The sequence below is a fragment of the Cervus canadensis genome, chromosome 18 (genome assembly GCF_019320065.1).
Source record: "Cervus canadensis isolate Bull #8, Minnesota chromosome 18, ASM1932006v1, whole genome shotgun sequence".
NCBI lineage: Eukaryota > Metazoa > Chordata > Mammalia > Artiodactyla > Cervidae > Cervus > Cervus canadensis.
The window spans coordinates 25,786,422-25,814,170 of NC_057403.1; the positions used below are offsets into that span (position 1 = coordinate 25,786,422).

General features: G+C 39.1%; 1 protein-coding gene and 2 non-coding genes across 9 annotated transcripts; 1 reads left to right on the forward strand and 2 right to left on the reverse strand.

Annotated features, from left to right (window-relative positions):
* Positions 1-2,144: 2,144 nt before the first annotated feature.
* Positions 2,145-25,301, reverse strand: ZFP14 (ZFP14 zinc finger protein). Of its 7 annotated transcripts, none has more exons than XM_043437396.1 (6): positions 25,241-25,267; positions 23,085-23,301; positions 21,719-21,803; positions 17,388-17,514; positions 15,934-16,032; positions 2,145-6,296 (listed from the first exon to the last, which is right to left on the reverse strand). In XM_043437396.1, exons 3-6 carry the CDS (start codon positions 21,725-21,727, stop codon positions 4,930-4,932), a joined length of 1,602 nt encoding a protein of 533 aa, XP_043293331.1. In that variant the 5' UTR covers positions 21,728-21,803; positions 23,085-23,301; positions 25,241-25,267; the 3' UTR covers positions 2,145-4,929. The 7 variants fall into 7 exon arrangements, with proteins under 7 accessions (XP_043293331.1, XP_043293333.1, XP_043293334.1 ...); XM_043437398.1 differs by lacking the exon at positions 25,241-25,267 and adding an exon at positions 23,409-25,226; XM_043437399.1 differs by lacking the exon at positions 23,085-23,301 and having other exon boundaries at positions 15,934-16,029; positions 25,241-25,301.
* Positions 14,231-14,337, reverse strand: LOC122421789. Its single transcript, XR_006263606.1, has one exon. It is a non-coding gene; the product is annotated as a U6 spliceosomal RNA (small nuclear RNA).
* On the forward strand, positions 18,330-18,436 carry LOC122421892. Its single transcript, XR_006263693.1, has one exon. It is a non-coding gene; the product is annotated as a U6 spliceosomal RNA (small nuclear RNA).
* Positions 25,302-27,749: the final 2,448 nt, after the last annotated feature.

The following is a 27,749-nucleotide window of genomic DNA, read 5'->3' on the forward strand; positions in this document are numbered from 1 at the left end:
TCCTTCTTGTCTTTTGAATACAATTATTTGGTATGATTTAAAATGAAAACTATGGGCGTCTCTAATAGCTCAGTTGGTATAGTCCATGGGGTTGCAAAAAGTCAGACAGGACTGAGCAACTTTCACCTTCACTTTTCACTTTCAAATGAAAACTGTACCTAAACTTAATGTTAGCAAAACAATGAACACTGTAACACAGTTACAACACATGCTATCTGTGAAGAAAATAAGTCCAACATTTATAAATGTGTAATACCTGGCATCATTGACTCAATGGACATGAGTTTGAGCAAACTCCAGGAGATACTGAAGAACAGGGAAGGCTACCATGCTGCAGTTCATGGTGTTGCAAAGAGAGTCGGACATGACTGAGCAACTAAACAACAACAATACCTGGAATTATCAATACCTGGATTACTTGGGGGATCCTAAAAAATCAATGGGAAAACCCAAAAAGAAACAGAGAAAGTACGTGAATAAAAAAAGCACTTTTAGGAAAATATGATTGGTCAATAAACACATATGAAAAAATGTGCTCAATTTGCTTGTAATCAGGTAAATACAGACACTCATCTTTAGTAACTGAAGGGATTCAAAATTTGTGCAAGGATGGGGCAACAATCTGGCAATATGGGAAGCAAAGTCTACAAAGCACTTCTAGATATGCACCTTTGAGAAAATCTTAACTTTAAAGAAAGAAAAAAAATACACAAAATGATGTTTAATATAGCATTTTTATTACAATGAAAAATCATTTATGTCCTAATCACTGTGTATTTCAGCATGTTTAATACATACACTACCAAGGACCAGGCTGAAATCGTTTCCACTCTGTAGAAAAGCACTAGCCCAGTATTCAAGCCGGAAGCTGCTTTCAGAGTATGATGTGAGCTACGGAGAAAAGTGACCTTCCTCACCCTTCCCCAACACACTCACTCACCATAATGTCTGAAATGACATCCTTCAAGACACTCGCTGTGGTTATGGTAACATCTACTAAAATGGTTCACACTCTAAAGGTGTTAAGAGATATTTGGAATGAGAGAATTGCACAGTGAAGTAAATTTGAGATACACTGTGTTAAATGAAAATACATCTTGAATACATCTTTTAACAAGCTGGTAAGAAGTACTTGGATTTCTCCCCCAAAATAGATATTTTATCCTTTGTTTCATTCATGATTTTCCCCACAATACCTTTTTCCCCCAAATATCCTCATGGATTAGTATCCCTGAAACAAACTTGTGGAGAATGTTGGGTTAAGGTCTTGTGCTAGGTTAAACACAGGCCTTCTGGAGATATTTTGTGCTTGGAAAAGGCAAAACACTAACCTATTAATGAAGACTGATTTTGTAATAAATTCTAAATCTAACTATTTAGAATTAATAGACTTTTCATAAATGAAGCTGGTCTAGATTTTGCTCTTTAAGAGTTATCCGCATCTAGTTTTATATCAGGACTATTTTACTTGTGCAAAATTAATTGCTAAAATCCTGTTAAGGATTATCTGTTTCTTAAGACTTTCACCTATGCAACTATCAGATTTTTTTCCTTCAACAGGAACTTCATACACACACATTTATTTGTTGGTCTGTTTGGGTTCTAGAGCACAGTCAGTTGTGATAACATTCTTAAAAGATGAAAATGCAATCCCTCTATGTTTTGACATATATTGGAATACATATTGTACATACAAATAGTGTTACCTTAGAATTAAAAGAAAAAATTATTGATAATCTGTAGTAATGTCCCTTTTGTCATCATTAATGCTGTTTCATATTTCATTTTCTTTTCATTGATTAGACTTGCCAAGATATAGTCATTAAGACTGGATTAAGTCTAATAGTATCTAACCCCTTAATTTCTAATTTTAAATTTACTTTGCTTCTCTTCTGTTGGTTTTACTTTGTTCCTTTCCTGGTTTCTTGACATAAAGGTTTACTCATTCCTTTAACACATTTATCCATGTGACAGGCCCAGCTTTGATGGCTGTGGAAAAGTGAAGATGAAGCCTAGGCCTACAAACAAGATTTCCTTAATGCATTCAGGGGCATAAGTTCCTCACTGAACAGAACTTTGGTGACATCTGACAAGTTCATATATGCAGGCATCTTATTAACAATGATTTCTGAAGCAGTGTATAGTCTGTTTTGATTTTAAATATTTTATTATTGAAACTTCCAAACACATAAAAAAGTAAAAATATTAGAACAATGAACCCCCCATAAACAACCATTCTACTTCAGTAATTATTAACATTTTATCAGTCTATTGATACTTTATAGCTCTCTTTGCCAATTTTTCTTTTGCTTGAATATTTTAATACAATCTGGGTATCTTACCATTTCCTATATGTTTATTTCCAATCATAAAATCTTTTATTTTTTAATAACCACATTGATATTATTATCATGCTTCCTGAATGGCGCCAGTGGTAAAGAACCCACCTGCCAATGCAGGAGACCCGAGAGATTCAAGTTTGACCCCTGGGTTGGGAAGATCCCCTGGAAAAGGAAATGGCAACTCACTCCAGTATTCTTGTCTGGGAAATCCCATGGACAGAGAAGCCTGGTGGGCTACAGTCCATGGATACAACTTAGTAACTAAACAACAAAACTAGTATTTCTAAAAATCACTTAATACTCAGTGCATGTCCACATTTTCCCCAGTCTCCAAAATGTCTTTTTACACTTTATTCAATCTGGGTTCAAATAATGCCCACATATTGAATTTAGTTGATGTGCCTCCAGTCTTTTTTAAAAATCTGGTAACAGTGCCCTTCTTTTTTCACGCCACTCAATAGTTGAAGAAATCAGGTCAATTTTGGGAATTGTTTTGGGAATTTTATACATTCTGGATCTGCTTGGCTGCTTCCTGTGGTATCATTTACTTTGTTCATCTATTTCTCAAATTCTTGGGTTTAAAAAATTTTTTGATTTGAAAGTTTGATTTCTTCTGTTCATTATTTTGGCAAGAAAACTTCATAGTAGTGACATGTACTTCCTAACTGCATTATACCAGGAGGTGCATACTGTCTGACAGTTCCACTTTTATAGATGTTAAAATCAGCCAGAGGGCTTAAAGATGGTCAGCTTGATAAATCCAATATAAAGTTCTCACTATAAACTCTTTCCCCAAATAGTTTTAATATCCCTTGAAGATCACTTTCTGGACATTATTCTTTAAATTAGGAACTAGAAAATGATTTTTCTAATCCAAATATCAATTTTTTTTCTGTATTTACTGGTAAGATTTATTAAATTAAAAAAAGTTTTAGTTTGATGAGTTTTGGGTAACCCTGAGACCTGATTCACATGGAAAAAGCAAAATAAATACTTTCCCCTTTATTTATTAGTTTTCAGAATGAACTGATACCCAAGCATCTTCCTAAGCTGACCAAATTAGGCAGCCATAACCAAGTAAACTATCAAACTGCAACTGGGGTCATGTCAAAAAACCCAACTCCTCCTGGTTGAAGATGGGATACTATGAGCATCAAAAAGTTTACTAGTTGTAATGGAATATTTTCTTTCTTTCTACAAGAGTAACATATACACACACACATACACAATTATATTTCCAAGTGGTTAATTTCTTTTTTGCCATCTTTTGGATACTTTCTAATTAATCTTGAGTGGCGGTCAGAGAATACAGATTATAAAACATTTACCTTGTAATTTATTATGGGAAAACAATTTCATATTTCTCTTTGCTTCTTCAACCACTATATTCTTAATCTCATATGCATGAAATTCATCAGGTTTTTTTTTCAGCATGAAATTTGTGATGCAGCTCAACTGATGAAGAACTTCCTGCATTCAATATAACCTTCTAGATTTTATCCAGAATAATCTTAAATTTAGTAAGTACTGAGCAGTGACAGAAGGCATTTCTACATTTATTACTTCTATAGGATCTTCCTTTCATATGAATTCACTAACACTAATGATGTTAATAACAACTATAGATAATATTTACAGAAAACATGCTATATGGCTGCTGTTTTTCCAAGTATTAACTACTCAATCCTCACAATGATACAGCAGGCTGACTCTGAATTGGCCCCAGTGATCCCTTCCTCCTGGGATTCATACTCTTCTATAAGCCTGTTCCCTTGAGTACAGGGCAGCCTAGTTTCTTGCTTCCAAGCAATAGAAGGTAAAAAGGTAATGAAATAATGTTATTTCAATTATTAGAAACACAAGATGATAGCTTCTTTGATGCTAGCAGACTCTTGCTTTCTTGGATTGCATTCTCTGATGAAGCAAGCAGTTATGCTGAAGAGGCTCATGTAGCAAGGACCTGACTGAAGTCAGCCTTCAGCCAACAGCCAGCTAGAATCTGAAGACCTCAGTGCAACAGCCCTCAGAAAATTAATTTGGCCAACAACCATGTGAGGTTAGAAGTGGATCTCTTCCCCAGTTGAGCCTTCAGATGAGACTCAGTCATGGTTGAAACCTTGATTTTAGCCTTGTGAGAGGCCCTGAAGCAGAGGACCCAACTAAGTTATGCCTAGACTCCTGACCCATAGAAACTGAGATAATAAATGTATATTATTTTAAGCTGCTAAGTTTGTGGTATTTTATTATGCAGCAATAAATAGCTAATATTCATAGATACTACTATCACCATTTTACAAGTGAGCAAAATGAGGCACAGAAATTTAAGTACCTATCCAATAATACACTGGTAATACAGTGGTCAAATGGCAATAAAGATAGATAAGGCTAAAGATTTTCCTGCATTCATTATATTACTTTCTCATATGAATATGCTGAAGACAATGCTTGAATGGTGGTGGAAGCAACCATTAAAGCAACATTTTTTTCTGTAATATAAACTTTTCATGCTAAATGATGAGCATCAAACAAATTCTCTCAAAAATGAATTTTCTGTTCTGTAACATAACGTGCATTTGGAAGCCTTGTATTAAATTACATTATGAATTTTCTGATGTTGAGTAAGGTGTGAATGTTGTCTAAAGGCCTTCTTACATTCCTTACATTTGTAGGGTTTCTCACCAGTATGAATTCTCTGATGTTGAGTAAGAAAAGAATAAAGTCTAAAAGCTTTACCACATTCCTTACATTCATAAGGTTTCTCTCCAGTATGAATACTCTGATGTTGAGTAAGTTGTGAGAGCAGTCTAAAAGGTTTTCTACATTCTTTACATTCATAAGGTTTCTCACCAGTATGAATACTCTGATGTTGAGTAAGTTGTGACAGTAGTCTAAATGCCTTCCCACATTCTTCACATTCATAAGGTCTCTCACCAATATGAATGCTCTGATGGGAAATAAGTTGTGAGTAACTACTAAAGGTCTTCCAACACTCCATACATTCATAGGGTTTCTCACGAGTATGAATTCTCTGATGGCGAACAAGTTGTTGCCTTAATCTAAAAGTCTTCCCACATTCCTTACATTCATAGGGTTTCTCACCAGTATGAATACTCTGATGGACAGTAAGCTGTTGGCATATCCTAAAAGCCTTTCCACATTCCTTACATTCATACGGTTTCTCCCCAAAATGTATTTTCTGATGTATTCTAAGGTCTGGACCGCATACGAAGGCTTTCCCACATTCCTTACATTCATAGAGCTTCTCGGAAGTATGAAGTCTTTGATGTCGAGTAAGGTGTGTACATTGCCTAAAGGTCTTCCCACATGCCTTACATTCATAGGGCTTCTCGCCAGTGTGAATTCTCTGATGTCTAGCGAGCTGCTGATGTACTCTAAAGGCCTTTCCACATTCCTTACATTCATAGGGCTTTTCACCAGTATGAAGTCTCTGATGCTGAGTCAGTTCTTGGAGGACTGTAAAGGCCTTCCCACATTCTTTGCATTCATAGGGTTTCTCACCAGTATGAAGTTTGTGATGTCTGATAAGGTGTGCACGCTGTCTAAAGGCCTGCCCACATTCCTTACATTTGTAAGGTTTCTCACCAGTATGAATTCTCAGGTGTTGACTAAGTGTTGAACGACGAATAAAGGTCTTCCTACATACCTTACATTCATATAACTTTTCTCCATTATGAACTCTCTGATATTCAGCAAGAAGATTATGCTTTTTGTAAGTGGTCATTTTTTCAGAAGCAATTTTCACTTGCCCAAAATATCCCTCTTGTGGTTCCTTTTGCCCCTCAATTTTGCTTTTGCATTCCCAATCACTTCTGAAAATGGAGTCCTGAAGGCTATAGCTTTTAATTCTTTCCATTATCTCCCACTGGAATGAATATATTTCATAAATGTCCTTTTCTGGAGATAAAATATTGGCACTGTATCTGGACTCCAAGTCTGAAAGAAAACAAGAAAGCAAACACATGATGTTTTCCTGTTCCAGAAGAAAGAAAACTATACAGAAATAAAAAGCACCTAAAACAATGCCTATTCCTGAAACCAAGTAGGACCCTTTGGGGCTCCTGGGCATGGTACCCTTTCTGTGTCCCCTGTTTCTTTGCAGAGAATAGACTCCAGCCTCCATGGACCTTCCCTAGATTCCAAAGGGAAAATCTGAACAGGTGCAAATCAGGGAAGGGAGAGGATGCAGAAACAAGGGGCAGTCAAGAAACAATACTGCAACCTTGGGTCAGAGTCCTGGTTCCACCACAAGGGATACACATAACAGTATCTTTGAGCTCTTCTGCAGAACTAAAACCCCCAGCAACTGGAAGATGTTCCAAAGAGAAGGTGACAATTTGATAACCTTGAGAAGACACCACCTGATATACAATGGAAAAAAGACAACCTCTTTAACATGTGGTGCTGGGAAAACTGGTCAACCACTTGTAAAAGAATGAAACTAGAACACTTTCTAACACCATACACAAAAATAAACTCAAAATGGATTAAAGATCTAAATGTAAGACCAGAAACTATAAAACTCCTAGAGGAGAACATAGGCAAAACACTCTCTGACATAAATCACAGCAAGATCCTCTATGACCCACCTCCCAGAATATTGGAAATAAAAGCAAAACTAAACAAATGGGACCTAATGAAACTTAAAAGCTTTTGCACTACAAAGGAAACTATAAGTAAGGTGAAAAGACAGCCCTCAGATTGGGAGAAAATAATAGCAAATGAAGAAACAGACAAAGGATTAATCTCAAAAACATACAAGCAACTCCTGAAGCTCAATTCCAGAAAAATAAATGACCCAATCAAAAAATGGGCCAAAGAACTAAACAGACATTTCTCCAAAGAAGACATACAGATGGCTAACAAACACATGAAAAGATGCTCAACATCACTCATTATTAGAGAAATGCAAATCAAAACCACAATGAGGTACCATTACACGCCAGTCAGGATGGCTGCTATCCAAAAGTCTACAAGCAATAAATGCTGGAGAGGGTGTGGAGAAAAGGGAACCCTCTTACACTGTTGGTGGGAATGCAAACTAGTACAGCCACTATGGACAACAGTGTGGAGATTTCTTAAAAAACTGGAAATAGAACTGCCATATGACCCAGCAATCCCACTTCTGGGCATACACACTGAGGAAACCAGATCTGAAAGAGACACGTGCACCCCAATGTTCATCGCAGCACTGTTTATAATAGCCAGGACATGGAAGCAACCTAGATGCCCATCAGCAGATGAATGGATAAGGAAGCTGTGGTACATATACACCATGGAATATTACTCAGCCGTTAAAAAGAATTCATTTGAATCAGTTCTAATGAGATGGATGAAACTGGAGCCCATTATACAGAGTGAAGTAAGCCAGAAAGATAAAGAACATTACAGCATACTAACACATATATATGGAATTTAGAAAGATGGTAACGATAACCCTATATGCAAAACAGAAAAAGAGACACAGAAGTACAGAACAGACTTTTGAACTCTGTGGGAGAAGGTGAGGGTGGGATGTTTCGAAAGAACAGCATGTATATTATCTATGGTGAAACAGATCACCAGCCCAGGTGGGATGCATGAGACAAGTGCTCGGGCCTGGTGCACTGGGAAGACCCAGAGGAATCGTGTGGAGAGGGAGGTGGGAGGGGGGATCGGGATGGGGAATACGTGTAACTCTATGGCTGATTCATATCAATGTATGACAAAACCCACTGAAATGTTGTGAAGTAATTTCTCCAACTAATTTAAAAAAAAAAAAAAAAAAGACACCACCTGAGGCCAGATTAAAGGAACCAGTGAAGCTCATCAAGCCAGATTAAATGAAAGCAATACAGGCCCTGCACACACCCTGATCCTTATCAGCAACCCTGATCTTGAACTATTGCTATAAAAGTCTTCACCAACTCCTCCCAGGTTGGGACACACAGTTTTTAAAGCACAAGCCCACCGTGTCCCCCTTTGCCTGGCAAAGAAATAAAGCTATTCTTTTCTACTTCACCCAAAACTCTGTCTCTGAGGTTTGATTCACCACCAGCACGCAGAGGCTGAGTTTTCAGCATTATTACCAGTGAATGGATTAGACATCTTTAGAAGACATTGTATTCCTGCTAATATAATAACACATATGTGTACCTAGAAAACCTATCTTCTATAAAACTACACACCAAATATTAAGAGTTTATGGGGAAAAGAGGAAAAATATCTCCAGGATATCTCCAGGAGGTACTGTTTTAATACCTCCAAGAGAATTACAAAAAAAAAAGAGAGAGAGAGAGAGAATTACAACTGACAAACTGCTACTCAATGAAAATGATAGAAGCCAGAAAAACAAGAAGACAGCTGCTAAGAGAAATTAACTGCCAATCCAGAGTTCTGTACTCCAGAGAATGAAGACAAAATTCTGTACCCTTTAAAAATGAAGACAAAATAAAGATAGTTTCAAATAAAACCTAAGAGATTTCATTGCCAACAGGCACAGTAAAAGAAATACTAAAGGAAGTTCTTCAGGAACAGAGAAAATGATTCTAAGCAGAAAGCACTACAGTGCAGAAAAGAAAAAGGAGCACTGTAAAAGGTACCTGTGTAGGTAAATGTAAATCAGTATTAATAACAGTATATAAATTAATACTCTATGGGGATCTAAATGTATATAGAGTCAAGATAAACAACAGTAAAAAAAAAGTAGAGGATACATAAAAAGAATTTAAATGTTATGAATGTCTCTACAATATTGAGAAAGATATAAAGGAACTAATTTAAGGTACAATGCAGTAAGTGAAGAATGCATGTGCTAACCTCTAAAGCAACTATTAAAAACTGAAGTGTGTATAACTAACACACTCAAGAGGCAAAAGCTAAAATAAAACATTTTGATTAATCCAAAATAGGCATGAGAGGGGAAAAAAGAGAATGCTGAACAAACAGAAAAAAGACAGTGGATTTAAACCTAAATATATAAGGTTTATATATTTCCCTGGTGACAGTAAAGAATTCACTTGCAGTGCAGGAAGACCTGGGTTCAAGCCCTGGGTCGGGAAGATCCCCTGGAGGAGGGCATGGTAACCCACTCCAGTATTCTTGCCTGGAGAATCCCCATGGACAGAGGAGCCTGGCAGGCCAACAGTCCATGGGGTGGCCTGCCTGGCAACAGTGCATGGGGTTGCAAAGAATCGGCCATGACTGAGCAACTAAGCACAGCACATATAAGAAAATTACTTAACTGCAGATGGATAAAATGCACCAACTCAAAGACAAAGATGCTCCTTATCCACATAGGGAGAAGGAGGCTGTATGAGGAGTTCACTCTGGGTAAAGAAAACATCCACTTGTGGGAGCAGCCTCAAGTGTGGAGGATTCAGACCAAGGAGCAGCCCAGCAGTATATTCTGGGCAAACCCACCACGAATCTAACATCTGTCTATCTCCCACCAATAACATTCAAATCAAAGCCACTACCATATTCCACTGTGACAAATGAAAATAGCCTCCTAATTGGTCTTCCTACTATTCATCTTGCCCCTATTTGATCTATTCTCTATAGAGTGATACTTATAAGACAAATCAGCTCATGACATTCCCCTGCTCAGAAATCTCCAATGGCTTTCTATCACAATGACTTCCCCTATAATACACAAATTTTACATGACCTAGCCCATGCCTAACTTTCTGACTTCATCTTGTTACTCTACTTCTCACTTACCTTTTGAATAATCATCCTGGCCTTCCTCCTTGTCTTCTTTTTAAAATTTTTATTGGAGTATAGTTGCTTTATAATGTTGTATTAGTTTCTGCTGTACACCAACGTGAATCAGCTATATATTTACATATATCCTGTCTTTTTTGGATTTCCTTCCCATTTAGGTTATCACAGAGCACTGAGTAGAGTTCCCTATGCTATACAGTAGGTTATCATTATCTGTCTATTTCATAAGAGTATCGATAGTGTCAATATGTCAGTCCCAATCTCCCAATTCATTCTACCTGAACTTCCCCCTTGGTAGCCATACGTTTGTTCTCTACACTACTGTGTTTCTATTTCTGCTTTGCAAGTAAGATCATCTAGAAAAAAGGTAAGGATGATAATAAAAATTTGCATGCTGGCCTTCTTGCTGTTCCTCAAACATCAAAGTCTTTGCCCTCTAACCCAAGGCCTCTGCATTTACTGTTTCATCAGGACTGTTCTTGCTTTAGATATTAAAATGGTCTGAGCTCTTTTTCATGTCTCCACTCAAAAATCATCTCTTCAAAAAGCCCCAAACACCCAAAAATCTGTCTACACCTCCCAATTTCTATCTCCTGTTCGCCTCACTTTTCTTAATAACACTTGCCACTACATAAAACTATTCATTTACTTGTTAACTTAATGTCCTTACTCTTATTAAAATGTACACAAGAAGACTGCTAGGAACTACCACAGGTATTGCTGAATAAATGAACATATTTTTAGGTAAGCAAGTGTATGTATACTAGCTAGACTGGAAAGAAACTGGACCCTATACAGACATTGCTATGGACTGAATTTTGTCCCTCCAAAATACATTTAAGCCCTAAATACCCAATGTGCCTATATTTGGAGACAGTGCTTTTAAAGGAGGCAATTAAGGTTAAATGAAGTAATAAGGGCAGAATCCTAGTTCACAGGACTGGTGGACAGAATCGGACAGGACAGTACTGGTGGCCTTACAGGAGGAAGAGAGCCCTCATCAGGCCCCAAAATGCTAACCTTGAACTTCTGGCCACCAGAATTGTGGGAAAATACATTTCTGTTGTTTAAGTCACCTATTCTATGGTATTTTGTTATGGCATCCTGAGCTGCCTAGTACAGGTTTAGATCATGATGAATTATAGTCATTGATCAAGAAAGAGGATAGCTCCTCTCTTGGCTCAAATCTTTTACCTATCACCAACAGGACATTTTAATTTACTTTTTGTTTTAAAATAACTGCAGATTCACAGGATGCTGCAAAGAAAAGTACAGGGAAGTCTCACAAACCCTTCACCCTCCCTCTCAAGGTGAACATCTTACAAACTATAATACAATATTCAAACCAAGAAATGACCCTTGGAATAATCCATAGGGCTGATGTAGATTTCATCAGTTATACATGCCCTCATGTATGTGTTTATAGACAGGTCTGTGCAATTTTACCAAATGTATAGCCTTGCCTGAGGACTTCCCCATAGCTCAAACAGTAAAGAATCTGCCTGCAATGCAGGAGACCAGGGTTCAGTCCCTGGGTCAGGAAGATTCCCTGGAGAAGGGAACGGCAATCCACTCTACTATTCTTGCCTGGAGAACCCCATGGACAAAGAAGCCTGGCAAGCTAGTCTGTGGGGTCACTAAGAGTTGGACACGACTGAGTCACTAACACATAACGTAACACATAGCCTTGCCTAACCCTCACCACAATCAAGACTCAACTGTATCATAACCACAATGTTTATTCCTTTGTAGCTTCAACCATCTTTCCCCCTCCCTACCTTCCTAACCCTGGGTAACCACTAATCCAATTTCCATCTCTATAATTTTATTATTTCATAAATATTAGTCATATGGTATAACCTTTTATGATTATTTTTTTCACTCAACATAATTTCTTCCAGGTTCATCCAGATTATTGCATGTATTAAGAATATATTCCTTTTTGTTGCTGAGTGTTATTCCATGGTATGGATGTACTTTTTACCCATTTTTAATTGAGTTGTCTATCATTATAGTGTTGAGTTGCAGTGTATCAACTAGATGTTGGTCCTTTGTTTTACTACTATTTTCTCTCAGTCTATGACTTGCTTATTCATTCTTTTATTGGTATATTTTGATGAGATAAAGTTTTTTATTTGGATAAATCATGACATCAATTTTTAATTTTTATGGTTACTGCTTTCTCCTAAGAAACTTTTGCCTAATATCAAGTCATTCCCCTGTGTTTTCCTCTAAAAGCTTTGCATGCATGCTAAGTCGCTTCAGTCATGTCGACTCTGCAATCCTATGGACTGTAGCCTGCCAGGCTCCTCTGACCATGGGATTCTCCAGGCAAGAATACTGGAGTGGGTTGCCATGCCCTCCTCCAGGGGATTGCCCCAAGCCAGGGATCGAACCTGTGTCGTAAGTCTTCTGCACTGGCAGGCAGGTTCTTTGCCACTAACACCATCCTGGGAAGCCCATTTACATTTTGCTTTTATATTTTTTACATATAAAATGTATACCTAGTTTTAAAATTTTTATTTTATTTTTTATATTTGACTTTTAAGATTTTTGAATGTTTAGTTTTTATATTTAGGCCTAAAATCTATCTCAAATTAATTGTGGTATGAGGTCAAGATTTTTTTCCCCAATTATTCCAGTAGCATTTGTTGAAATACTTTCCTTTCTCCATTGGAAGACTCTGACACCTTTGTCAGTAAATAAATGACACTTCTAAGTGCATGTGAGGTCTACATCTAGGGTCTCTGTTCTGTTCGCTGATCCTTAGCCAATACCACAATGTCTTGATTAATTTAATTTTATAATACATCTTAAAGTATCTTGAAGTCATGTAGTCTAAGTTCTATAACATGCTCTTCCTTTTTTGAGATTGTTTTAGACATGCTAAGTCCACTGCTCTTCCATATAAATTTTAGAATCAGTTTTTCAGTATCTACAAAATTAAAAAAAAAAAGGCTCCTAGGATTATGCCTGGAATTGTGTTGCATCTGTACAATTGACAGTTTTATAACAGAATTCCCATCCCCAAAATGGTATCTTTCTATTCATCGGATCATCTTGGCAACGCTCCATGGCTTTTATCATAGAGGTTTTGCACATGTTTTCAAATTTATTCCTCAGGATTTTGTTTTCTGACCCTACTGTAAACTGATTTAATTTAATTTTTCTTAATTGACTTAACTTTAATTTTCCAATTTTTTTCATATATAAAAACAAAACTGATTTTTGTAGCTTAACTTTGTATCCTGTGATCTTCACTAACTAGTTTGAGTAGATGTTGTTTTGATTCCTTAGGATTTTCTAAGTATAGAATTATACCATCTCCAAATAGTTTTACTTCTTCCTTTTTGATCTTTATATCTCTTATTTCTTTTTCTTGCCTTACTGCAATGCTCGGACCTTCAATTTAATGTTAAGTAGGTACAAGGAGACTGGGCATCCTGATCTTGTTCAGCCTTAGGAGGGAACTCTTCAATAAAATATGATAAAGTTAATGATACAGTATTTTTTCAGCAGATGCCCTTTATCACACTGAGGAAGCTCCCTTCGATTTCTAGTTTCCTGAGAGTTTTTATCATGAATGGATATTGAATTTTGTCATATGCTATTTTTACATCCATGGAGATAATCAAATGATTTCTCACATTTTTGTTAATAAGGTAAATTACACTGATTAATTTTTAAATGTTAAACCAAGCATAATCTCCTGGGGTAAACCCTATTTAGTCATAATTTCTATATATTGCTGGATTTAATTTTCTGATATTTTTGTTAAGCATTTTACATCTATGTTCAAGAAGGATAGAAATTACCAAGGGGGGAGGGAATTACAAACTTACATCCTTCATGAACATAGTGTAAGAATTATAGTAGTCTCATAAAATGAATTGGAAGGAGTTCTTTTTCTGAAGGAATAAGTGTAATACTGTACTATTACTTCCTTAAATATTTAATAGAATTCACCAGTGAAACTATCTGGGTCTAGCATTTTCTTTCTGGAAAGACTTCTGACAATGAATTTAATTACTTTAGGAGATATGAGGTTTTGCATATTTTCTTTTTACTCTTGTGTCAGATCTGGTAAGTTTGTATTTTTCAAGGAATTTTTCCATTTAAGTTGTCAAATTTACTAGCATAAAGTTATTCATGATATTTGCTCTTTTTTTAATATGGAACATGTCATGAATTTGCATGTCATCCCTGTGTAGGGGCCATGCTAATCTTCTCTGTATTGTTCCAATTTGAGTGTATGTGCTGCTGAAGTGAGCACTCTTATTCTTTTAATGGATATAACATGTTAAGCAAAAACCTCTCTTTCTTCCCTGGTATTAGTAATTTATGTTGTCTCTCTTTTTTTCTTGATTAGTCAAGTTGGTGTTTATTAATTTTGTTGATCTTACCAAGAAATCAACTCTAAGTTTTGTTAAGTTTCTCTACTTCTTTTCTTTTTCTATTCTGTTGATTTTAACTCTTTTTTTTAAATTTTATTTTATTATTAAATTGCTTATTCTCCTGCGAGACTGTTGCTTCACTATATAAAAATAGCACCAGCAAACACAGTATATTGCAAAATTAAGACAGTAATATTCTTCACTGGACACTATACAACTAACAAACTTTTCTCCACTGGCAGTTATTTCTAGTGGGAAGATCATTTTGACCCAAAACCAAGGATAGTTGTAAGCAAGTTACAATGTCATATAAGGTATAAGATAACCATGTTATCCTTGAATTACATAATTTTTGTAATTAGTTTTACCAGAGATAATTTCAGGAATTCTGAATATTATAACTGGAGCCTAGCCTAAAAATCACAGGATGCTGTGGAAAAGATACACAGTGTTTATCTGAAGGCATTAGAAAGTTAAGGGGTATTTTCTTCAGGAAACATTGTTACAAATAGTTTCTTTTGCTAAAAGTTGCTTTTTAAATATCTATCCACCACTAATTTAAGACAACTATGCTAGATTAAGTTGTTTCAAAGTAGTTTTTAGGGTTCCATTTTCATTCCTCAGTAGATTTTATGTATTTTTCATATGCTTCTTCACTCATTAGTTCATCTAGTTCTGAAGGGTTACTGAATGTCATCTTGATCAGCCAACCATCTTCATAACAAGACTTGTTGACAATTCCTGGATTTTCTGCTAGAGCTTTATTAATTTCAGTTACTTCTCCTGATAGAGGGGAATAGAGTTCACTAGCAGCTTTCACACTTTCCAAAGCACCAAACTCCTCTTGTTTGTTCAACTTTGTCCCAACTTCAGGCAGACTACAGTAAACAACATCTCCCAAAGCTTCCTGTGCAAAATTGCTGATTCCCAATGTTCCAACACCGTTTTCTGGGGTTACCCATTCGTGTTTTTCTGTGAATTTCCGCACCGACAGCAGAGCAGGGCCGGTGCGCAGTGCCCGGACGGCACCCGCCCGCAGTCCCCAGGGCCGCGGCGAGCAGGGCGCGCAGGCTGCCGACCGCGCCCGCACGCTCCGCACGGCTTGCAGCGCCGTGTTCGCACGGGTGCAGAGGGTCTCCGCGCCGCACCTAGAGCATCCCGGCCGGCGGGGGCGGGGCGGCCCCCGATTTTAACTCTTATATTATCATTTGTTTTCCTTCTACTGAGAACAGCTCTTTTCTCTGAAGTGGGAGAGAAATATGATGTGAGAAATAGAGAGTTGTAATCAAGGCCAGTAAGAAATTCCCTTGTTAGCCCAGGTTTAAAAGATTTTAATTTGCTTCCTAGGTCTTAGGCCTTTCCTCTACAGGCTTTTGAAGAGCGATCTGTAACTCTCAAGGGAATCTCTCTACCCTGACATACTTGGCTATTACCTACAGTAATGATTTTCCCATGCCTCCTCAGCCCTCACTCACCAGGGTGATGTCTTCCTGTTCCTTCTCTCACAACCATCCAGGGCTCCTTCCCTTCATCCAATAAGGTAATCACATCTGGCTTAGACATGGAAGGTCCTGCTTAAAATATAATGTAACATGAAATTATAAACCCCAAAGTCCTTAGGTTCAGATTTGGCTAAATTTATAATAAACTAGTAGTTCAAAATGGTATTTTATAAAGTATACAAAGAAATGCTAGGAAGTTGAAGAACACTCACACTAGGGTAACCTCAGGACCACTAAGAACAGACACCAGATAGTCAAGAACAGGCTTTAAAACAATTTAAACTCATACAAGCTCTGCTGAGAGGCAGTCTTATTTAATAGTTGAGAACACAAAATATGGATCCAGATAGTACAGGTTCATCCTGCCTTTGTTGCAATGTTGCCTCAGCAAATTATTAATCTTTTGTGCCTAAATTTTCTCATCTGAAATAAGGATAATAGTACATTTCTCATAGATTTGTTGTGAGGATTAATTAGAAATATACAATGTTCAGAATAGTACCTAAGTACAAATATACACATTTATATATATGAAAGTGAAAGTCACTCAGTCATGTCCAACTCTTTGTGACCCTATGGACTGTAGCCTGCCAGTCCATGGCTCCTCCATCCATGGAATTGGGCAAGAATACTGGAGTGGGTAGTCATTCCTTTCTTCAGTGGATCGTCCCGACCCAGGGACTGAACCTAGGTCTCCTGCACTGCAGGCAGATTCCTTACCATCTGAGCTACCAGGGAAGCCTGTTACATATACACATAATATATGTGTATATTAGCGGTTGATTTCTATTGTTATCAATTGGCTGAGAGAAGAATAAGAGGCTTCGGGGCGGGGGGGGGGGGGGGAGGCTTCCTGAGACATGCTCAGATACTTACTAGGATATTCATTTAATATTAAATGTAAAGTTCTTAGACTTTTAACCTTCAACCAGAAAGCAAGTAGAACTGAATATGTCTGTTATACAAAACAGAATGCATTTACTTGAGTTTTAGATGAACTATGTGGATTCATCTCCTACTATGTAAGTTCTACAGGCTCCTCTGATTTTTAAAGAGATTCAGAATCCCTGTGTCTAGGTATTCTCTTCACAGGTGGATTAGAAAGGAGCTCCATCAATTCTTAGCTCAAATACAAACTGAATTCTGGTTTCTTGGACAATGTTTCTGTCGGAAAAAAAAATCCAGAATTCAAACCCAGCCCCTGTGTACTAAGAAAACTTGGAAACAACAGACCCTGAAGAAAGTCTGAAGGACCTAGCCTGCTGAGCCTGAGAATGACAGTGTTAAAAGGAGGGCCCTATTTGAAACCTAACAAGACTTAAACCATTCCTTTGGAACAGAGAGAAATATTTTATCTAGTTTCTCAAAACACAGTCCTTATACTGATAGAAGAGAAAGTCAGTATAATTTGAGATAAACTGCCTTACCTAGAGAGATGAAGTTGCTGTAATTCTCCCACATCACATCTCTGTATAAGTCCCTCTGTGCTGAGTCCAAGAATTCCCATTCTTCCTGTGAGAAGTCAATGGCCACATCTCTGAAAGTCACTGAACCCTGAAAAAAATAAAACTCATGTATTACTTGTGAAAATACATGAAATATTTTTTTATAAATAGAGAGGGGATCAATGATTGCACTGCAGAGAGGGAGGGAGCACCGAGCAAGCACGTTTATTTATTTATTTGTTATTTATTTCTGGTCGTGCTGGGTCTTCATTGCTGCGCTCTGGCTTTCTCTAGTTACAGTGATTGGGGGCTACTCTCTAGTTGTGGTGCATGGGCTTCTCATTGCAGTGGCTTCTCTTGTTGCAGGGTACATATTTTAGGGCTCGCAGGCTTGGTAGTTGTGGCACATGGGCCTAGTTGCCCTGTGGCATGTGGGATCTTCCCAGACCAGGGATCAAACCCATGTCCCCTGCATTGGCAGGTGGATTCTTAACCACTGGACCACCAGGGGAAGCCCAGAGCAAGCAAATTTATGCCATGTGAATGAGGCAGTAAGAAAATTAGCATCACTGAAACACAGTGCTGCATGTTATAAACCGTCCTGTGACGGCAGATAAGGTTAAATTTTTACCCAAAAATATCTTGGAAAGGAATAAATTAACCAAAAGAAGTCCCAATGAAATGAAACAGCGCACACAACCCTTTAGCAAGCTGTTTCTCCACCACAAATTCTTAAGAAGTATGAGATCTTCTATCTTCTTTTCCCTTCACTGATAATGAAAAAACTTTGATAAAAATTTCTCCCAAATGCACTACAAAATCTCTCAGAAAACGACTCAAGTTCATCATAAAATCAGATTTTATTATAAGCACTTTGCCTACTATGACAAATTCTTTAGGATATTTTTTTAAATTTGCTACATGGTGCTCACTTCGGCAGCACATATACTAAAATTGGAACGATACAGAGAAGATTAGCATGGCCCCTGCGCAAGGATGACACGCAAATTCATGAAGCGTTTCATATTTAAAAAATAAATAAATAAATAAATTTGCTACATGGCAGTCCACATTTCGAATGCATTAAATTCAATCTTTCTTCACTCTCTCTTTAGATTTCTGGATTCAATACAATCTCAAAAATCTTCCTCAACCCTCACATTCTACACTATTACTTACACTCATGGCTGGAGGAATCTGGCAGGCTACAGTCCATGGGGTCACAACGAGTCGGACACGACTGAGCAACTAACACATTATTTATGCATCTGTATGATCTTCTTAGCTCTTTATCATTCATCATCCCTCACTGAACACCTTTCCTCACTTCTGAGTTAGAGAGTGTGTGCATGTTTAGTCACTCAGTCATGCCCAATTCTTTGCGATCCCCACAGACTGCAGCTCACCAGGCTCATCTGTCCATGGTATTTCCCAGGCAAGAATACTAGAGTGGGTTGCCATTTCCTCCTCCAGGGGATCTTCCCGACCCAAGGAGACCCAGATTGAACCCAGGTCTCCTGCACTGCAGATATTTTACCATCTTAGCCACCAGGGAAGCCCTGAGTGTTAAAAATAGCACTCTGGATCATGATTATCAATGAGGAGTGATTCTACTTCCAAGAAGACATCCGGCCACGTCCGGAGACAATTCTGATTGGTACAACTGGGGAGAGCGGGTGTGAGTGGTAGAAGCATCTAATGAATGTCTAACATGGATACTGTTAGACATCCAACAATGCAGAGGACACTCCGCCGGAGTAAACGATTCTCTGGCTCAAAATATTAGTACAGTTCAAGTACACTTGAACAACAAGGATTTGAAATTCATGGTACCAGTTCTATGTGTATTTTTCTCAGTCATAAATACTACAATTTGATGCAATTCTAGGTTCACTGAATCCATAGATGTGGAACTGCAGATAATGAGGAATTCCAGATATGGAGGGATGGCATACACAGAGGGCCAGATTTTCAATCGCCCAGAGGGTGAGCACCCCTAATCCCTGCACTGTTCAAAGAGCAACTGTAGTTTCAAAATTGAGAAACCCTGCTCGAAACCAGCACATCTGGTAAAACTGTACAATGGACTCTGCTCCTATTATTCTTCTCTCAGGGTTTCCTGGAGATAATTCTTGACCTCTCTATTTGCTGTCTGGTTCTGATCACCTCCTACTCAACCCACTCGTGAGGGAGGGATCCTAAACAGTATGAGATGACTGAATATCTGACACCTGATAGATGTGACTGACGGCAGTTTATTAGTCACATATACTCACAGCCCAGGAGAGGAAGACATTACACGTCATATAGGGCCACACAGGGGATATACTCAGGAATAGGGTGAACAAGCAGGATCTGTGGTAGGCAGGCTTTATAGTGAGAAGAGGATGATGGATTCTGTGGCCAATGCAGGATGATGTGATGGCTTGTTTGAATAATTCTGTGGGCTGGCAAGGAGGTGACTTACTAAGTTAAGGACCAGGAGAGGTTCAGCTGGTCTGGCGAATAGAGGAACTAGCCAGGTAAATGGGGGCCCAATCTGGGAAACTCTTAGTTAGGGCTCTGGAGTCTTGACAAGATATCAAGGCAGCATATGAAATTTTAAGCCTCACAAAACGAGGCCTCAATCAAATCCCTACCTCTTCCACCCTCTACAAAGCCTTACATACCATAACATTTCAATGCACTAATATTTCGGCCAACATGAAATCTTGTTACATATTTAAAAAACTCACGTTTGTGGAGAAGTTTGGCGTTTTCCCAATCAGCAGTCAAATAAGACCAAATTCTCTCTTTCATCAAACCACAAGATTTTTTCTTTTCTTTTTTTTTTTAAACCACAAGATTTTCAAGGAAAGTTCAAAAAGGGATCTCCCACTTTGTATCAATAATCCACTGCTGAAAATCAAGACATTCTAACACTACATAATTTTCCCACCATTTTGGGTGGGTGCCTATTTTCCAACAGCTTTAAAGCAAAGAATTATATTGCATTATACATTAATTCCAACCCTCCCACTAGCTTCACATTTCCCCCAGGACAGAACTCCAGTATGCACGGGTCATGCACATATGATATCTTTGGCTTTCGTACTTTCTTTTGGCTTTGCTGTTTCTTTTACCAAATGTTTTTTTCTCACTTGCTTTGTTTCTCCACAATCTTCTTCGATACTTTTCCAACTTTTTAGGAACTCATTTTACAAAATGACAAAAACAGGGGCTACATGGGATATGCACCATGAAAGTGCATTTCTAATGAGAACATGATGGAGGAATGATTCATACTCTATACAATGCTCTTATGCCTCCCCTTCTGCCAGCAACACCAATTAAACACTTCCCCTTTGATGATATTTGCAAGCATTTCAAAACATCTGCAGATGGTTCTGATGGTTCAGCAATTGTATTTGGAATATAATAAGACTTCCTGTATATTGTTTTCTGTTTTTTAAATTAAAAAAGTTACATTGAACTATATGATTTCACTTATATAAAGTTCTCAAAATAAGCAAAATTATTATAGGGTATTCAAAGTCAGGGTTACATTTGGTTACATTTGGACGGGGTGGGTAGAAAGTAACCGAAAGGGGGGTATCTGAATGCCAATAACATTCTCTTTCTTCTCCTGAGGGCTGATACAACAGATATACTCAATTTATGAAAATTCATTTAGCTGCACACTTAGGATTTGAGCACTATTCTCTATGTATGTTTTGCATCAATAAAAAATTTTAAAAAACTTTTAAAAGATGTTACATTCTGTACTGGGGATGTAAATTTTTGTTGCTGCTGTTTGTTTGTTTTTGGCCATGCCACGTGGCATGTGCGATCTTACTTCCCCGACCAGGAATTGAACCCATGTCCCCTATAGTTAGAAGTGCAGAGTCTTAACCACTGGACCACCAAGGAAGTCCCTGGGGATATAAATTGTTTCCATATAAAACCAGACCAAAAATCAGTGTTTTCAGAGAAATATGCTTTCACTGAAGTTTAGGTATTAAAATAAAAAACTAAGATAAAAAATGTTAACAGGGGGACATTTGGCAGAAATTATCCGCTTTTTTCTAAAGGCAATTTACTTTTGCTCCCTCATGGCTCTTGACAGAAGATGTCCACATCAGTGGGAAAAAAGAGAAGGGTACACAGAGGGGACACTGGGGTATTTGTCTCCAACTCTCACAGGAATGAGAGGGACTAGAGTAGGTTATTGAATGGAGTTCATTTAAACAGAAGTTTCAGAATAAGGAATGAGTATGTACACATGGTCTAGAAACAGGCAATATTTCAAAAAGGAAGAAGAAACATCAACTTACATGGGCCATTGTTTCGAACTGCAAGCACTGGTCAGTCCTTTTCAAGATTTCTGTTAGAGATCTGCAGAGTTCAGATAAGCCAGATCTGGAAGAAGACAAAGCAGCGATAAAACCAGAGGTGCCTCAGAGCTCCCCCAAATGACTTATGTTAGTATGAGTTTTCTTCTTCCATTCCTGCTTCCAAAATACTCCTCACCACTCTCATATTCAAACTGGAGGAGAGCACAGGGAGTCTAAAGAAATCCAAGCTTTGATGTGTGCACATGCTCTGTCTCATCCCACTCTCTGTGACTCCATGGACCTTAGCCTGCCAGGCTCCTCTGTCCAAGGGATTTCCCAGGCAAGAATACTGGAGTGGGGTTGCCATTTCCTATTCCAGGGGATTTTCCCAACCCAGGGATTGAACTTGCGTCTGCTTGGCAGGTGGATTCACCACTGAGACACCAGCGAAGCCCATGTTTTAAGAATACTACCTAGAAAAGAAAGACAGAAAGTCCCTGACTGATGTCTTTTAGGCACTGATAGCAGTCTCATGACTGCTTCCTTTCACAGCATCCTGGCAAATGGGTTTATTTTGCTTCTGAACCAATACTTTGGGCTAAGATGCCTATGAAGCCCTCCAACTGCTACTAGATCTTCTTGTCCTACTAGTCTAACTGTGCAGGTAACATCATCAAAATAAAACCTGTAAGGCATAAATCTTATTGTATGAAATCCACGCACCTCCATAGAGACCTCATAGCTATACTCTGGACTTAACTTGACAGTGTTTACTGTCATTAGATCAATATCTCCCCCTTCATGATGGACTGGGTTTCCCAAGTGGCGCAGTGGTAAAGAATCCACCTGCCAATGCAGGAGACATAGGAGACACAGGTTTGATTCCTGGGTTGGGAAGATTCCCTGGAAGAGGAAATGGTAGCCTTCTCCAGTATACTTGCCTGGAAAATCCCATGGAGAGAGGAGCCTGGCGGGCTACAGTCCATGGGATCACAGAGTTGAGCACGACTATGCATTCCTACTACTGATAATGGATTACTAAGTAAAGTGGGAAAGATTTAAGTATACATAATGATGAGATTTGGTATACTGTTTTAATTACTAACATAGGCTTTGCTGTCAAACTCCTAGAATATAAATCTCAGCTCTCATAGTTATCAAACTGTGTCACCTTAGACATGTTACTTTGCAGCCTTAGATTCCTCCTATAAAAAATGGTGATAACTATAGATTCTATCCCAAAGCATTGTTATGAGTATTAAATAAGACTCTACATATATATATAGTAACACACTAAAGTTGCAAATAAACATTTAATAAAAGTCAGCTATATTACTGAAAATGAAGAATACTACTTCATACATACTCCTTCCCACAATTATTAAAGAAAATTCTCTTCTGCTCTTTCTTTATTCTTCCACAAAAAATTTGAGCTTCTCAGCCCCACTCTTCCTCATAATGCTAATAAATTTCAAAACTTCAGGTTGGTAGGCAATTCCTCTTGATTAACAACAATTAACAAAAGGACAGACAGCATGAAGATGGATGAAGCACACGTGGCAAAATCCTCATAATTTTTGGATCTGGGTGATGAGGAAAAACATGGAATTACAATTTAATAACAACAACTAAATCTATTGAGCATTTATGTGTCAAGCATTATCCGAGGACTTTACGTATGTTAATTCACCTTTTCATAGCAATCCTATGCAGTAGGTTCTGTTATTATCCTTCTACAGATGAAGGAATAGTGGTGCAAAGAGATGAAATGAACTGCCCCAACTTCACCCAGTTCTAATTGGCAAGTTAGGATTAGAATCCAGATAATTCAGCTCCATGACTCATAATACTGCCCCTACACTAAACTCCCTTTCATAAGACCACATAAATATGTGACCTGAAACACACACACGCTGTCAAAAACCTCAAATCACTCATCAAATTTCTATACTAATGTTTTCCTTCCTTCCTACTAATATTTCCCTTCTCTTCTTAACACAGATTTCTCTATTAAAAATCTATCACCTTGCCACTCCTAAAGGCCTGAAAAGCTAAGACTTTGTCACCAATCAAACATTCTCCTATCTTTTCCTGCTTTGACCTCAGGGCAGTGGAAAAGACCAAGGACATCTAGGGTATGATTCCAACTAAACTGTAATCTTCTCAATAAATGACAGCCTAAAATAATGCTATGCAGTTAGCCTCCCTGTATGACCTGCAGATCACTTAAATTATTAGAAAGCAACCGCTCACAGGCGGAATTAAATGACTGCCAAGTGTTCATCTGAATAGCCAATGGAGAGGAGAGGCTACCGTTGGTAGGAGTCAGGGTTCTACCCTCATCTTCTCCATCATTCACTGGGAAGGAAGGACAAAATACCAGGCCAATGGGTAGGATATTTCAGCTGGTTGTTAAAGCCTAACCAGCTAAAGACTACCTGGAATAAGCCTGCAGAGTCCAATAAAATAGGACTGATTCAAGAGAGGGAAGAAATTCATTGGAATGTGACAGAAGAGAGGGATAAGAAAAGCTCCTTTGTAAACAGTTGTGCTCCAGCTGAAGGATTCTGAGGCTGTGGGGAACCATTCTGGAATGACCGCTGCTACTGAAGTGGGAGAACAAGATAGGCAGGGACTAACTGGGGATTGAGGGCTATTAGTGAAGTGAGGGTAATTTAGCAAGCGGCTATCCCCCAAAATAAAATAAAAACAGAGCAGCAGGTCTGGAGCAACACTGGGAAGAAAGCTATAAGCTCTCAAAAAGGGAGTCTTTATGGCATTTTACAACTGCTGCGTGACCTGCGCAGTAGTAACGTTTTCTATTAACGGTGTAGTTAGTTTTGTCTGTCTTTTCTCTCTCAACCAGATTAACAGCAGGATTGCTTTTTGTCTTAGTCTGACCTATTTTTTACTTCTTTCACAGAAGCAAATGTCCCCGGGTCTAGGAAAAAAATTAAAATTACACTTCATGGAACAAAGAGGAAACATCATATAGATTTCCTCCTTTCTAAAGATTGGGGGACGGTGACGGGAATCGACGCAGTGAGCCTTTTTCCCGAGCTCAGCCAGGCCAGACTAAGGACACACCCCCGCTACGACCCTCGCTCCCACCATCCATCACACACACTATCCGATGGAAATAAGAGGGAGCCTGGGGTGAAGCTGTGCCTTCCCGGCATCGGAGAGAATGGCCAGAGTACAATGGCCAGGGCTGGAAGCGGTCTCCGAGTTCAAGAGCGCTGCCTTGGGAGGGAGCTCTGATTAAGCTGTGGTTCTGAGAGCTGTTGTTCTGCGTCTTTTTGTTACAGGCCTTCACTGTGGGGTTCGTAAATCTCACTCGGAGCCATTCTGGGCCGCTGCATCCACGCGGCCCTGAAGCAGGAGGACAGAGGACGCATCGGAGCACCCAGTGTCCGGGTAGCGTCACAAACTACACAGTCACGGCAGCCGGGTGCACACAGAGACCGCGCCGCCCCCGCGCCGCCCCCGCGCCCATTTCCTCAGTGCACGAGACCAACTCACCTCTCCGAGCCGAAACCAGCAAGGAAGCCGGAAGGAAACTAGGCGCAGAGGCATGTGGGAAATGTAGTCCCGGGTAGGGAGGGCCTGGTCTTCGCCTTAACGGGCTGCGTGGGATGCGCAAGCGCGGGCGCGAGTGGGCAGGGCGGGAGCGCGCCGTGGGCCTCCCGGCTTGGGGTTCAGCTGAAGCGGCACCGGCTTCGAAGCTGCACGGGGATGAACGAGGTGCCCGCTGCCAACTTGGGTTTGAGGTGTCTCTGCAGAACTGCTACTGGGGTTTAGAGACACGTCTTGGCACTAACAGCGCCTAATACATGTGCTAGACACACGGCAGGTGGTCTCTATATATACCCAAGCAGGACGTAGGTACATCAAGTCTCAGTATCCCCCAACTGTTAGAAGAATCTGGACACACAGAGGTTGCTCGCGCTGTAGCTCTTTCCCTCCCCCGCTTCCTCCTCTCTCTAGGTTTTTTTCCTCTTCCCCTCCTGCACTTGTGAAGGTATAATTCTATAAAAACCTACTAGGTTAAGGTGGTTGATATTGTCATTTAGATATTCTTTGTCCTTACCGATTAAAAAAAAAAAAAATCTAGTTCTAGTAATTACTGAGATAGGGTGTCTATTTCTATTAGTACCACCAGGTTTTGCTTCAAGTATTTTCAAGCCCTGTTAAGTACATACATTTATGATTGTTTTCCTGATGAAAAGGTCTGAAAAGTAAACATTAGGAAGGGTGTCCTCAGATGAGTAATAATTGAATTTGTCTTGTGCTGAGTTCATTCAGGAAAGAAACTGGATAAGCCTGCTGGGGACCACACTGCAGCATCCTCCTCATCTTAAAATTTTTATGTATTGGTTCATAGATAAAAGAATTTTTTGTCTCTCAAAAAACTTCAGGAAACATCTGAAAGTATCTAGGCTTATCTTAAATCTCACTTTTTTGAACAGTTAAATATATATGGAGTAGGAGATAAATGAAAATTATGGTAGTGGATTTGTCTCTACCTTTAGTTCATTTTGTTTTTGCTTCATGTAACAATATTTTAAAGCACATTTATGATTGTGTGTCTTCCTAATGAATTGACCCCTCTATTATGAAACATTTCTCTTTCTCTTGTCTTGACCTTTGTTTTATGTAGTACAGTCACTCTGGGCTTGCCAGGTTGTGCTGGTGGTAAAGAACCCACATGCCAATGCAGGAGATGTTGAGAGACTCGGGTTGGATCCCCAGGTCCGGAAGATCCGCTAGAGAAGGGGATGGCAACCTGCTCCAGTATTCTTGCCTGGGAAATTCCATGGACAGGGGAATCTTGTGGGCTATAGCCCACAGTGTCATGAAGAGTCAGACACGACTGAGTGGTTGAGTACCCACACAGGTACCCATTACATTAAAAATGTATGATAAACTTCACTGAAGAGTATGGGGGGGAAAGAAGCTGATTTAAGTAATTCTGGAAATGAGTAGAAACTGTAAGTCTAGAGACAAATGTACATAAATGGTGTCTGGGTAAACAGTTCTGAAACCACTACATGTATACTGGTATTAAACAAACAAATAGATGGATGAAAGACAACGAAAGCCAGGTTTTTCACTCTTGGAGTGGGAGGTTCCAGACCACCAAGCAGGGAAGGTAAGAGGGTTCTGGTCACCAATTACAATGTGTGTGAAGGGTTTTCCACACACCACCAAGCAATTTTTGGACACCAGCTTGATGTCCTACAATTCAGCCCAATTCAGACACCGTTTACTCAGAGAGAGCATCAGATTGCATGGGTTGAGGGCTCAGTCCTATAAGATTGCTCAGCCCCACCACTTTAGATGTGAATTGTAAGCCCAGATTGTTAACCTGTGTTTCTGACCAATTGGTTATGTTCTCACAACCCCTCCTTCAGGTTTGATTAATTTGCTGCAATGGCTCACAGAACTAAGGAAAACTGTTAACTTACTAGATTACCAATTTATTACGAAGGATGTTAAAGGATATGAATGAACAGCCAAATGAGATATGGAGGGGAAAGTTATCATGGAGTTTGGGGCCTGAGGGCACAGTGACACATGGATGCATTCTGATTCCCTAACCCAGAAGCTCTCTGAACCCACTCCTTTTGGGTTTTTATGGAGGCTTCATTACATAGCCCAATTTCTGGCCTCTCTCCATCCCAGAGGTGGGACAATGACAAAGAAGAGAAAAAGGGGGTCTGAAAGTTTCAACCTCTAATCATATGGTGGACTCCACCGGCTACCAGATCCCATGCTTGGGTGCTTTCCAAAAGTCACTTCTTGGGCTTCTCTGGTGCTCCAGTGGTTAAGAAGCCATGTGCCAATGCAGGGGACACGGGTCTGATCCCTTATCCAGGAACATCCCACATGCCACCGGGCGACTAAGCCCATGAGCCACAACTACTGAGTCCACATGCAGCAACTACTGAAGCCAGTGCGCCTAGAGCTTGTGCATTGCAACAAAAGCCACTGCAATGAGAAGCCCGTGCACCACAACGAAGAGGAGCCC

Bases quoted from the DNA above. Each gene is read 5' to 3' on its own strand.
- ZFP14 (XM_043437394.1), bottom strand. The intron at 16,033-17,387 runs GTAAGGCAGTTT...TTATATTTTAAG, and splicing joins CAGCAACTTCATCTCTCTAG to CAGGACCTTCCATGTCTAAG. The intron at 6,297-15,933 runs GTGAGTGAGGGC...GTTTTCTTTCAG, and splicing joins AACAGGAAGACATCACCCTG to ACTTGGAGTCCAGATACAGT.